This window comes from Tympanuchus pallidicinctus, unplaced genomic scaffold (assembly GCF_026119805.1).
Source record: "Tympanuchus pallidicinctus isolate F22 unplaced genomic scaffold, pur_lepc_1.0 scaffold7, whole genome shotgun sequence".
NCBI classification, from domain to species: Eukaryota; Metazoa; Chordata; class Aves; order Galliformes; family Phasianidae; genus Tympanuchus; species Tympanuchus pallidicinctus.
Genome location: NW_026294791.1, coordinates 16346098 through 16359797, shown reverse-complemented (window position 1 = coordinate 16359797; position 13700 = coordinate 16346098). Strand labels below are relative to the sequence as shown.

Below are 13700 nucleotides of genomic sequence, written 5' to 3'. Positions count from 1 at the left end.
TGAGTACTTTACAGTACATAAATGTGGATTTTTCAATACAGTAAGATGATACTAAAAACAAGCAAGTGGTGGTAAGCTTGTAAGATTCTATAATTTGCATGGCAGAGTACGAATGAGTTCATTGTAGATTCTACTTCATGTGCCACAGAAAACATTAACTCACTCCTCCCCTCTTGCCCCCCGTCCCTCCCCCATGCAAAACACCCACAAAGACATTTATTACGCTCTGAATTCATAACAGGGAATAAACTCCTTAAATATCCAACACTGGCCCATCCATAAAAATAAGTTTGTTATTGTGGTTTTTCTTGTAGTTTTCCCTTCAGAGACCAAGGATCTTTGCATAGCTTTCACTTAGTCTGACTGCTTGGTTTCTCTGTCATTGTAACCATTCTTTCTGCTCCATTTCCTTTGTTTCTGAGAGATCCTTAAGTTATTCTATGGTCAGATTTGCAGTTTCCTGAAGGAGATTTCTTTGTATCGAGACAGTGCATTCTGCCCCTGTTAGAATTCTGTATTTGTGTCTCATTTAATTGTGTTTATTGTTATTTCTACTGAGTTTGTGAAAGGCTTGCTTTTTTGTCTGTCCTTGTCTCAAGAGTTTTCTAAAGCCGATTTTCTCAAGGTTTTATACATAATAACTTGCTAACGCGCTTCATTATTTATTTTTGTTATGCAAGACAGACTATCAACAACACAACATTTTGGTGTCTGTCATCAGCTAAGAATATGCAGTTAAAATGAAAATGCACAGATGACTTGACTTGCCTTTTAGCAGCTTTCTCTAGTCGTTACATCTTGCTGATGTTTGAAATCCCATTCCAAAGCCAGAATTTGCGTTCCAAGGTGAAGTGGGAAGCTTGTAAAAATCAGTGTCTGAATCAAGGGTCTGCTGGCAATACCCTTGGCCAAAGAGCTTTGTCACATCTGTAGATGGTTCAAGCTGTTTCTCAGAGCTGAGCAAGAATGATTTATGCTCCTTCCTCTTGAAAGAGAAATTTAATTATTTTTTTGTTTTTAAATAAAGTCTTATTTGCAAATAGGAAAGCTTATTTCACAAATCTGTTCTGTGAGTACATTGCAGTATGGTCATATTTGAAAACTCCTTTGTCTTCTGTGCCGACTGCTTTTCAATTGTTGTTCAAACCAGTTTCTCACTTCCTCTCTTTCTCCCCTGTTTTCCTTTTCTTTTTTTTTTTTTAAATCCCTTTCCTTTTCCCTTTCCTTAAAATATCAGGAACGGCTGTTTCGGTTTCCTTGACCTTTCTGACAAACCTCAGAGATACCTTCTGGCCTTTCACAGCCTGAACCATTACTTTCTGTTCCCAAATGCTAATAAGCTGTTTAAATGAAGTGTTTACAACCAAAGATGAGTTTTAGCAGTCTAGCAAAAATATGAAGAAAACAGAATTTATAAGTAACCATTTTTAGTCCCTATTTTCTTTCTAGGGAGCATAAAATGCCTAATTTTTCTTATGCTGTAATTTTTTTTTCTTACTTCGTTAAAAAAGTAGGTCTCTTCTATTGCATAGATAAACAAAGATCATACAATAACCCAATTTGGGTCAATCCTGTATCATTCTCCTCTCCTTTGCCTCTTTGAGTAGCTCTCTGTCTTTACCAACCACATCCTTTTCTCAGGCTTCTTAGTACAGTTAGGAAAGGGCATTACCAGGGCAGCAGGGAGGTCTAATTGATTATTTTTATTTGGGAATACAAGCAGTACTCAAATGCTTGTCCATTAAGGATATACAGCAAATGTATGTTTATATCTTTACAGGAAAAACTGCAAGTTTTCTGCTTTTCTTGGTTTTGTTTTTAACCAGTGCCCTGACATTTCGTCCCAGTGAAGCTGTGTTACAGTGTTTTAGCTGGTAAATGTCACTCTGCTACAGTGCTGCATTCACCAGCTCTAAAGAAGTTTTTATCTGCACTGGTGCCGTGTGCCAGAGTTCCCCACGTGCCAGCCTGCCGGCTTAGCTTCTTTTCTTTCAGCAGCTGTAGAAAATATCTGAAATACAAAGGCAAGAACGATTCCATTTTCATGTGAAAGTGATGAATATGAAGTCAGTTGTATCGAGTCAATAAGTATAAATGTTATATACTGACCCTTTAATATTAATGGCTATTAATAAACAGATTGATTTGTTTACCATTCAGAAGACTGCTTATGTTGAACTGCACGAGGATTGTGGTATGTAGACATTAGCTTACAGGCTCTGCTGTGATGCCAGGCAGCCTATTTAAGAGTTATCTGGAAAGTTCTTTATATTAAAGGTGAATGCAAAAGGTGTAAAGAGACCTGCCTTGCTGATATCTGCAGTGATTCCATGCAGCTTGTTGGCTGCAAAATGAGGTAGTCCAGTGACCAAGGAAGTCCTTGGGCTCTTGCAGCTCAAGGTCACAAAAGCCACACAAAAATTGTCTGACCCTTTTCTCTTCTTTTTCTGCGCCTCTTTGAGGGAGGCTGAACCAAGTAAATGAGATGTCTTTAGAGACATCTCATGCAATGCAAATATTCTACATGCAGCCTTGTAGCTAAAGTAAATAGATATTGGGAAACACTTGCCCTGACTAGCCAGATCGACCTTAGAGAGGCCCTTCTCCTTTCTTGCCCAATAGACGCCTGCTTCTGCTCCAGAGAACACTAATATTTCCTACCAGATACCCCAGCAGATTCTACTGCGTGGGGAAAACAGAAGCCCTGATTTTTTCAAGATGGAAGACATCAATCATTCTCCAAAATTTACTTTTGAACAGTGTTTCGAAATGCACTATCAGGACAGCTCATCTTCTGTTATGAGCTTTGGGAAGGCTGTAGATGATCCAGTTCCTTTCACCTTTGCAAGTTTGTACATTGGAATGAGCTGAACAGCAGCATTTCTAGTTTACAGATGTGCAGTGGTTCTTCTTTATTAGAACATAGATGCTATTTTCTCAGAAGTTCCCCCTGTATCTACTGATGAGCATCTGTTGCTGAATTCCAAGCAGTGGGAACGCTGTTGGCTCTTCCTGGTGGCTGTGAGAGGGCGTAAGCAGAACTGGCCAGACAAGATTTTTGGAAGGGAATTGCCACTCCTATGTGTTTGCAACTCTGATTGTTCCAGTATGACACGTCTCTAGACATGCACTTAGGGTTGACTGAAGGTTAATTTTTAATGATGAGAAAGGTTGATTCATAGTTCTGACTTAAAGATCACGACCCTTAAGTCAGATAGGGATCTATTTGTCCATAGACTTCAGCAGGTTTATGCCAGTCCCTTTCAGGGAAGGATTCCTAAAACAGAATTTTAGAATGTGAACATTGTAGCCGGGGCACCTTATGGACATTGTGCATGCAGAGATCCTGTCACAAGAGCTCCGTCTTGTTTGAAGGGGTATGTGTGGAAGGGGAAGGAGCAGAGGACAAAAGAGCTGTGGTCAGATAATGTTTTCTTACAGATTATTTTAGAAACTCCGTAATTTTCCTGATCCTTTTCCTTGTGAAAATAGTTTTGTGTGAATCAAAGGGCATCTGAGAAGCAGATTATAACTTCTTAACAGCTAGTAGGAGATGTAAATTGTCATATCAAAAAACATATGCAGTAAAGAGGTTTCATTGTGATTTTCATTTTGATCTTTTCTTTTCTGGCTCTTACCTCAGCAAAGCAAAAACACCATCTCAGTGTGGTCTACAGATCTACATAGATCTTAGCAGATGGACCTATTTAAATATTATTTTGTTACACTGTTTTTTGTGAGTATGCTTAGTTTGAATTCATTCCAATATTTAGTTTTGTGTGTGTTTACCCTGAGACAAGAATACTAAACGTCAAAAAGCCTAGAGAAGAGTGAAGTGTACGGCACAGAATGTTGATAAAGACCATTACTATAATAATTTGGCTTTTATAAAACCTGCTTTACCCACCCTCAGCTTCTGAGACAAGGAGAATGTTAGAATTTCTACCAGACCTGAATCCTAATGTTACTTTTTGTGTCAGACGATGGAAAGTAAGGGAGCAATGGGAAACTACTGTTGCTTTAGACAAGCAGGCTGAGCCAGCGCAAGCCCAGGAGATAGTCTGCCTGAGAGCAGGGCTGCAGAGGGAGAAGAGCATGGAAAGCAAAAAGATGAGGGAAGAAAGAATGGGTGGAGGCATCTCTGTGGGCTGAGCAGAGTGCAGAGTTGCTGAAATGGCAGACAGTGAGGGAAGGGCAAGGGAGGGGATGGGAGCGTAATGCAGCAGGGAAAGGTGTGGGGCAGCAGCAAGAACAAGCCAGTGATGGTACTGCACGTAGCTCTACTCAAGGAAAGGATAAGGAATTTTCTGTTTAGCAGTGGTATGCATTTTTATCTATCTATTTAAAGTAGAATCTTGAATGTGAAAACAATAGTCAGACAGAATATTTAACTTACAAGAAAAAGCAGTAAACACTTTTTTTTTTTTTTAACTGTTTCCGTGTTTCTCATATATTTGCCTGAAACAGCTTGGTTCTGCAGCAAAAACCCTGATGTTTTAGATGTTTTTTCTTGCTCTGTGAACTCCCAAAAACACTCCAGGTTGATTCATGTGCCTATGTCTACAGTAATAAATACTATTACTAAAGAATGCAATTATTAACAAATGCTATTACCCAAACATGCTTAAATTTAGATATCAGTAGCTGTATACCAGTAACAGGATCAACATCAGAGCAAATTAATCAAACTTGGCAAGAAATAGGGCAAAATGCATGGTTTAGTTCACAGGTATGGAACAGTTTCTTTGAAATGCTAAAAGGCAGAGTGTGGTTGGTTCATGTCCTTATTTGCCATGCCAAATATATAAGACCCAGATTTTCATTCTCAGCACATGGTAGAGTATGCTTTTAAACTCCAGCATGGATTTACTTGAAAGCATGTTCAGCAGGGGAGGTTTGAAACCAGTTTATTATTCTCATTTCAGAAATGTTGTATGCAAATTGGATGTGTTCAGCTTATTCGCTTCTTAGCTATATAATTGTTGACATAAAAGTTACACTGTTGGAATTTTCTTATGCAAGTATTTGTGATTTTCGTATACAAGTATTTCCAGATTAAAATAGTAGACAGTGTGTTGTTTCAAAGGGACTGCCGGGCAACTCAGCAAGTCTTGGGTGAATAAGTAGTTCAATTAAGAGCAACAATAAAATCAGAATAACTTCACATACAATATTCAGTTTTGTTGATTCGGATAAGAAAACATTACGTCATGGTCATCACATCCCCAAGCTAAATTTCTGGGGCCATCTTCCAGGCAAAGGACAGTATTTGCTATCAGGTCTGGAACTTTGCAGTATCAGAAATGCCTGCATTTCACCGAGGCAAGGTGCTGTCAGCCAGCCTGTCACTGGGATCTTGCCACAAAGCAGGAAAGGAAGCGTTCTGAAATATTCGCTACAGCCCTGATACAGAAATTCTGATGTTTTTCTTTTCCCTCCCTACTAATATAATATTTTTCACAAGCTGGTGAACTTGGAACAAAAATGTAAGTACATAGGATATAGGGCCATGATTTGTAAAAGAGCTCTTTATTTCCACATAACCCCCAGCTGTGCAGAAAAGTGTTGATTACATGGTAGCTGTTAAATTTAGTAAGAAATTCCTTGCCTGAAATCAATTTTGGTTCTCAAGTAGTGCACATAATGCATACCCTGGTTTAAAGCTTTTTGTTTTAAGCAGGATTTTTGTCAATTTACTAACGTCTAAGTTTGAAAGACCACTTCTTTTTGTTGTTAATATTTATAAGTGAATTTGAGATCCTCTGCTACAAATATGCAACACATACCTAGAAATAGGTATACATAAAAAAGGCCAATAGGTGAATACTAACATAAATAAAATAAAATAAAATAAAAAAATAAATAATCTGGTTGTGCGTACGAGCTAGCAGGTTTTGATGAAGATCCTAATTTATTATCACATTTTTTTCTGAACTCTTTTAAGTGTTTTGCTGACTTAAGCCAAAGTTCAGGAAGTTCATAACTGAATGCGAGGTTTAATAATATTACTCAAATTTGGCTGGCCTTATTATGCCTTAATTTGGAACAAATCTTGTGAGTGATACAGCACAAAGCTGTAAGTATATATCCAAGTCCAGCAGTTCTTTTTGCTTCCTTCCTAGAAATAGGCTGTACCATTTCAGAACTCTTCTCCTCTTCCTTGACACGTAATGAAAGAAGATCTTTTTTGGCAGCTACTTAGAAATAATGCCTTTGGATTGCACTTCCCCCCAGATCACCCCCCCACCCCCCCCCCACCCCTTTTTTTTTTTTAATGTATTCAATTACCTCTTCTGTTTATTTTTAAATATCTTTGGGATTTATTCATTTATTTATTTATTTATTTTACAGGGGATGGGGGTGTAAACGTAGTATTACAAGAATGCGTACAGTTTCAATTCTTAACTGTATGAACAAAATGTTTCACTTTTGTAAAATGTTTCATCTCTTTTAGATATTGTGCAACGGACCAGGAACATGTGTTCCTGTCTGTATATCTGCTCTTCTTCTTGGGCTTCTAGGAATGAAAAGAGCAATCATTGTGTACGTAGAAAGCATCTGCCGCGTGGAAACTTTATCCCTGTCTGGAAAAATTCTTTACTATTTTTCGGATTACTTCATTGTTCAATGGCCTGCTCTGAAGGAAAAATATCCTAAGTCAGTTTATCTTGGTCGAATAGTATGACAGGCTTTACCTAAAATAAACTCTTAAAGTTCCTCACTGAAAAAATTCATTAGTATAACATAATTTGTTTTCAAGGATTCCTGTTAAAAATTAGGCCAGTACTGGAAAAACAGACGGTAATAAAGATATCTCTATGTTATAGTACACTTTTGTGTGGTTGTATTTATTGCCATCATGAAGGTCTGTGCACCAATACCCGTAATGGCAGTAGGTCTATGCTGTTTCTGCTTTCATCTAGTTTTCCTGCTATGTGAATAGCAATTTTTGTCTACAAATAAATATGGGAATTTGTATGAATTGTAACATTTCCTGTAAGGAAACTTTGTGTAGTTTTCTAAATTGTAAGAAACAAAGTCTTGTTCTAGCACAACAGACTTGATTTCCTGTATGCTAGCAGTGAAGTCCCTTGTGAATCCTTAGAGTATAAAGGAAACAGTTATATTAAGTTGGCTTCTTGACAGTTTGTGCTCTACAGTCTTCCAAGCTCTCCCCCCCCAAAGCATTCAACCAGTATCATTTTTCCTCTGGGCCTGTCAAAACTGTCCTTTATAATCTGTAGCACACCTGAAAATTTTTTGCCCGGCCCTTAAATAAAAAGGTGACAAGTGTCATGCTACAGGCACAGCACTTATGGATGTAAGAAGCGCTTTCTTCAAAGCCTACACAACAAAGTCCCTATCAGGTTTATATCGCAGAGAACAGACCGTCACTTGGGAGAATTTAACTGGTTTGGGTTCTAATATATAGAGGAAAAATGTATTACTGTCTGTTGTAGGGAGAAGAACAGAGATTCTCTTCCCTTTACCTCACACAGTGAATTTGTCTTTCAGAATATTCTGTTTTCATGTTTTAAGCACCTTACTTTCATCAGTATGAAATGCTCCTAACATTTTGTTACGGAAAATGGTACTATACATAGTAACTATTTTTAAAACATGTTTTGTTGGAGCTAAGTGTGTGAAAACCTACTTCAGTATTTCACATTAGTCCAACAAAATGTAGCTCTACACACTGTTCTACCTCTGAAGCAATATAAACACATCTGTCATCTGTGCACACACAGAGCTATGTGTCTGGCTACAGAAACATACACAAAGCAAAAATCTCAGGGAAAAACAAGGCTGCATCACAGAGCCATTGTAGCAACGCCCTCACACCACCACAGATGGAAGGAACCCCATCTCAGTCGCATGTCAGAAAAGCTGCAGCCATTACTTGGGCAGGGAATGGCATTTAGCTGAAGAGAAAATGTATGTCCGATGTCAGGAAACAGGAGTTATAGGAATGTTTTGCTTTTTGGAAGACATTATGCTGAAAATTGCTATTGCGAGGCCCTGCGGGGAAACCAGCCCTTACAACCTGTCCAACAAGCTCCTTAGCAGTGGGAGAGGCACGATGAGAGTCCATTGATGTGGGCACTTGTGAGCTCAGAACAGACACTTTATGTGGGTTTTACCCCAGATTGTGTCTGACATTAAGGAGCAGTTAATAGCTTAAGAACATGTGTGAAGGAATCTATGTGCATTACATACTCGGGTCCTTGAAAATGACCCCACTAAAGTGATTTTGACCTGCTGAATGTCTTTTTTTCCTCTCCCAAACTGGAAGCCTTATCAGGACTTTCTGCCTAGTTGCAGATAGTTCAGTAAATTTGAGATATGCTGGAATTTATTATGACTAATGGTACTTTATTTTTGATTAGCGCTCTCTGGGCTGAACCTTGCTTTTAGTTTTGCAAGGGAACTGGAGTAGAGGGGAAGGAGGATAGAGGCAGCCCCCTCCTCTATCCCTGGTGGGGCAGCGGTGCAGCATCACACCCCAAGGCTTAGAGAAGCATGAGAAGAGAAAGGCAATGAATGCTCCCATTCATGTTCTACATCCGCCCCAAGCCGCCCGCTGGCCTGGCAGCAAGGCAGGCTCCCGGGCCAAGCACACAAACACAGGCCCAGCTCAGGCAGCTCCGCATTCACAGGCTGCTTCTGTTAGAGTAGGGCAGAACAGATCCCATCCTTCACTCTGCTCTGGATTTAGCTCTGGGTGGGAGCGACTCCAGCTGCTCTACTGCCCCTTACAGCAGCCCTGCTTGGTGCAGGATTTGGGGATTTGGTGTGCTTTCAAACCATGGGTTTATAAACTTCATGGCGTTGAACACCAGAGAGTTCCAAAGATTTTCTTTCACCTGTCACCTGTACAGCAACTACTTTGAGGATTACTTGCCTGCTTGGACTCATTACCTCCCTTGTAAAAGCTCAGAAAGCAGGAGTTGATCTCTTCACAATAGTGCCTTCTGAAAAACTGAACTGCTCCGTGCCTTGTGATGTGGAGCTATCTCATCTTCAGCCTTGGGAAGACACTGTTCCCCTAACTTCACTGACAGCCTTTAGGAGAGCAAAGTCACAAGGATCTCTGCCTGTGTTTGCCCAAAATCATGTTATTTGCTCAATTCGATCAATCTGGAAATTCTAGTCAAAATAGAGAATTTAAATTAGTTTTTAACCTGAATAATCAGCTCACATATGAGGGTATGAGAGAGGGGGATAGTACTTCCTTGTATTTGTCACTATTTTCCTTATAGAATCAGTTGCCAACTTGAGTTAAGGAAACTTCTGCAGGTTATAATCAGTCAGAGTAAGAACTTGTGTTAGGAATGGTGCAGCACTTTGTGAAGTTAAGGCAGCTAGAACTACTTAGGACAGCTCAGAACTGAATGCATCACAACCTAACTTTGATGAAAGCCTGCAACAAGAGACTGAATTTCTAACTATAGGGGACATAATGTAGAAAAGAGTTCCTGGCTTTAATTCTAGTAAGGAAAAGTCTGTTATCAACCAGATTAACTTTTCCTTGAAAAGATCATCTCATGTAACCTCTAGTTCTCTGCAAAAGCACAGCAGAGAGCAAGCAAGCCATGGTTTTGTTATTGAATAGCTCTTATCTTTTGTTTGTAGTAGGTGGGTACAGTCAAACTGTCATTGTTCTGAAGGAAAACTGCATTCTTCCTGCTCCTAACAGTGAAACACACACACACACAAAAAAAACCCACATCTGATGGCCTACTCCAAAAACTTAGAAGTTCCTGACTGAATTCCTAATGCTTAACTTCTGAGGTTTTGCTGTGTATCATTTTTTCCCTTAAATACTAACTTCGAGGCAAATATGTTCATGTTACATACTTGACAGAGTTTGAAGTAAAATCTATTATCTCTTCTTTCCCTATTTCTGAAAGAGGAAAGCAGTATCTTGTGGATCTAAAGCAAAATAGGGAACAAATACATTCTTCAAAGAAAACAAATATGACTTTATGGAAATATCATCATCAAAACTGGCAAAAATTCAGAAGAGAACAGAAGGCATTCAAAAATTCCTTCTCTGAGTCCTAGCCTAGAAGCCAAATTCAAAATGAGTTTCAGTTATCAGATAGTTTTATCTAGATATGCATTAGTTGATAAGCATTAAATACTCAGAGTTGTTTCACTTTTTACCTGGTTGTCTTCTAAGGGAGAACATATATTGTATATGCATTAAAAACAGGTTAATTTTATTTTAGAAAGAAAGGGGGGAAAATAAAAGAGGAGAACCAGTTGGACTGCAATAAAATAATTATATGGGAGAAGAGTTGATTCTAGATTAGAAAAGAAGCTTAAAAGATTATGTCTTTACAACTTATTTTGCAGATTTGAAATGTAAAATAGCCAATGTTAGATAAAAACCTAATGCGGTATATCAGGGATAAACAATGCAATACTTTTCGTGTGCATTTCCTACAGTTGGTTGTAGAACTGCTCTCTGAGTTGTGAAGATCAGAGCAGAATGAGTTAATGCCATCCCTGTATTGTATTTGCTGTTATTCTGGACACAGGCAGTCTTCCCTTTCAGTCAAACAAGGGACATCACCAGCCATGAAGCAAGAGTGTTGATCACTGAGGTATATATTAGAGACTTCTCAGCTCTAGGAATAACTATACAACACTTAATCTACACCTGATTTCCTGAAATGAATCTGAAAGTAATTATGAACTGGCTGTTGAATGTAGAGTTTAAGATACCCGTTCCCTAGGACATTCGTTTTTAGTTATCATTCCAGCTTTCATTCATTTAATAATGCTGTGTGAACAAAGGATGGCTTACATGTGATGAACAGACAACTTAAATGAAGCTTATTTGTCAGCAGAGTATGGCACTGGGGAGTGTCTGTATTTTGGGACAGAAAAAAAAACCCTGAGCTTTTACAGCAGAAAGCAAGGCCTTTCACATTTAAACAAAACTAAGCTATATCCTTACTTTACATCTGGCGGTCACAATTTAGAAGACTGCTAGTACTTGGCCATGGTCAGCCAGAGCACAAGAAAGCACCATGTAAAGTGTTTGAAGAAACATTGGCTCATTCTGCACTTTGCTGCTCCTCTCTTGTTGCTGGCCCATGCTGAGGCTGGACATGACGCCAATAAATGATTGTTCCAGAAGACAGGTGGAGATCCAGGAAAGAAAGCAGCAAAACATTCTGGTTATCTGCAAGGCAATTTGAACCTAGGCCTTTCTGGAAGTTGGATGCAACTTCCTTTTTATCACCAGACTTCCCTATAGCGTAATGATAGTCTCATGACCAGTACTGTTGAAGTCAATAGAAGGTAAGTCATCTTGCAGAAAACAGCTTAATAGGGACAGGCACACCAGTAGCTTTCACTGGAATGGCTTTGGACAGCATTTTTCATCTGCATTTCTACCTTGCACTGCAGGGTAATAGAGAACAAAGAGAAAGTGTCATGTGATAGAGAAAAACGGGCCTTTGCTGACATGGTTATTTAAATACTATGTTTCACAGTGCAAAATTTCACAATTAATGTCTTGCCTTCTTTTCCCTACCTCTCCATACTCAATAAAAGAATGTTTAGCACATTCTGCAGTCCAGTTAGTGGACCAGACCAAAATACGCATGTAGCAAAAATAAGCAATTCCACATTTAGTCAAGTAATAGGCGTTAACTTTGCACGTATCTAAGAAGATTTATTTGTTGACTGATAGCATTGGTTTTGTACATGCTTTTGCTATATTTGCCCATACCCAAGGAGCAAAGCTAATGGAGATGTTTGGCATTTATTATCCAAACAGAAAGAGACTTGAAGCAAGAATAACACTAAACAGACAAAAATGGGGAAAGTGAGGGGATCTCTGCAATTTACGTTTCCTGTTTCAAACAAGTTGCACCACTTCTTCATCAGTTTAAACAATATACATATTCAACAAGTCTATTGCAAGTGAGTGCTTTAATAACAGTAGCACGAACACTAATCACAGAATCATTAAGGCCCGCTAAACCTCACATCTGCCCTTTTCTGTGACTGCATCACCTCCCTAGGCAGCCTGCTCCAATATCTCACCAGTCTTTCCAATAATAAGTTTCTCCTAATATCCAACGTAAACCTCCCCTGGCACAACTTAAGGCCATCATCTCTCATCTTGTCACTGTTACTTGGGAGAAAAGGCCAGCCCTACTACAGCCTCTTTTCAGGAGCTGGAAAGAGTGATAAGGTCTCCCCTGAGCCTCCTCTTCTCAAGACTGAACCATTCCAGTTCTCTCCATCCAGAACGGCCATATTCTTGTCACTGTTCCACCCAGAGTATTTCATTTGAATTTCTCTCAAACCACAGAGATCAGATACTGATGACAGCAACACAGTGGTCCTCTGGAACAGGGTTCAAGTACTTAGTTTAGATTTAATTGTACTATAGCAGATTTTGTATGGACTTAAAGAGAGAAAGAGGTAATAGTCATAGATGAATTTGTTCTTGTACTATCCATCAGATCATTGCATTACTCCTTTATTGTTACTGTTTTTTAATCAAGATAAAGATTTTGGAAGTATTTTAATCCAAGCCATGAAGTTGCAGGTATCAGAATAGTCATAAATAATTTCAGAATTAAAGAGAGTAGATAGCTAGAACTGGTTGTACTGTTGTGCAGTATGCTGCCTCTTCCATGCTTTGGTGCACAGTATTCTTAAAAACAAAACCCCTCTCTTTCATTTCAGAAAGCATGGCTATTTGCAGTGTTACATCAGTGTGATCTGCTCAGTTAGCATTACTGTAAATTCTAGTTTGTGTTGCCAGTAGTTTGGCAATTACTGTTTCCTGCTTTATTGTTATACAGCCCAATTGAACTCCACTGCTTTTCATTTGTGATCCAGCTTGGGATGTTAGCTGACACAGAAATGAATGTCCTAACCTCAAATCCAGTGGCTTAAAAGATACCTCCCTAATATTCATTGCCAAGATGGAGTCCAGAGATTACTGTTCAGTGGAAGCAAACAGGGTCTGTTTTTGCAGGCAACCATAAAAAAAAAAAAAAAAAAAAAAAAAAAAAAAAAAAAAAAAGACAAAGCTGGAAATCATTAATTTTTTTTTTTAAATAATTATGTTGAAAAGCAAGATGCTAGAAATAATGCTGCAATATTATAATGCAGCTCTTTAAGTGGTATCTTAACAGCTCTACATTAACATTTGTAAGAATTCATTAAGCAACGTCTGTGAAAGGATACAAGTCAGATTTCTCAGTGTAGTTAGGTATATAACAGATTCCATGATAAACTACTCTGCTTTTCTGTTACAGATTTAGAAGTTTTCCATTACTTTGCTAAGATAATTATCTAAGAACAAGATCACAATGCTGAGCATATTTTTAATTTATCTCCAGACTAGAAGAGAATTCGTGACAAAATCCATCTAGCTTTTACCTTGGTTTAATAAGAATAGGGGTGGAATATCAATCTTGAGGAAATACAGAGAGCAGTTTCTAGGTAAAGAACTACTTAAGGAGAGATTTAACAGATAATTCTGGAGAGAAATAAATTACTACTGCCACCTTTCCACCTTCCTCCCCCTCTTCTTTTAGTTTTGTTTTTCAAAAATTCAGGATGTGTAACACAAAGCAATTAAGATTTTCATACCTTGCAGGCTGAATTTATGACCAGTCTGTAACACTGAGCTGTGCTGGCTATGATGTCATACTTCTAGAATA

General features: G+C 38.6%; 1 protein-coding gene across 2 annotated transcripts in view; it reads left to right on the top strand.

Annotated features, from left to right (window-relative positions):
* The window catches only part of LOC128072553 (calponin-3), a 55393-nt gene that overhangs the window by 14049 nt on the left and 27644 nt on the right, over positions 1–13700 (top strand). Inside the window, exon 4 of one of the 2 annotated variants that reach the window (XM_052666462.1) lies at positions 6455–6829. The exons of the other annotated variant lie outside the window; for it this stretch is intronic. Coding sequence (XP_052522422.1) covers positions 6455–6685 — 231 coding nt within the window. The 3' untranslated portion in view covers positions 6686–6829. Of the gene's footprint in view, positions 1–6454; positions 6830–13700 lie in introns of those variants that run through there. 2 annotated transcript variants of the gene reach the window in all.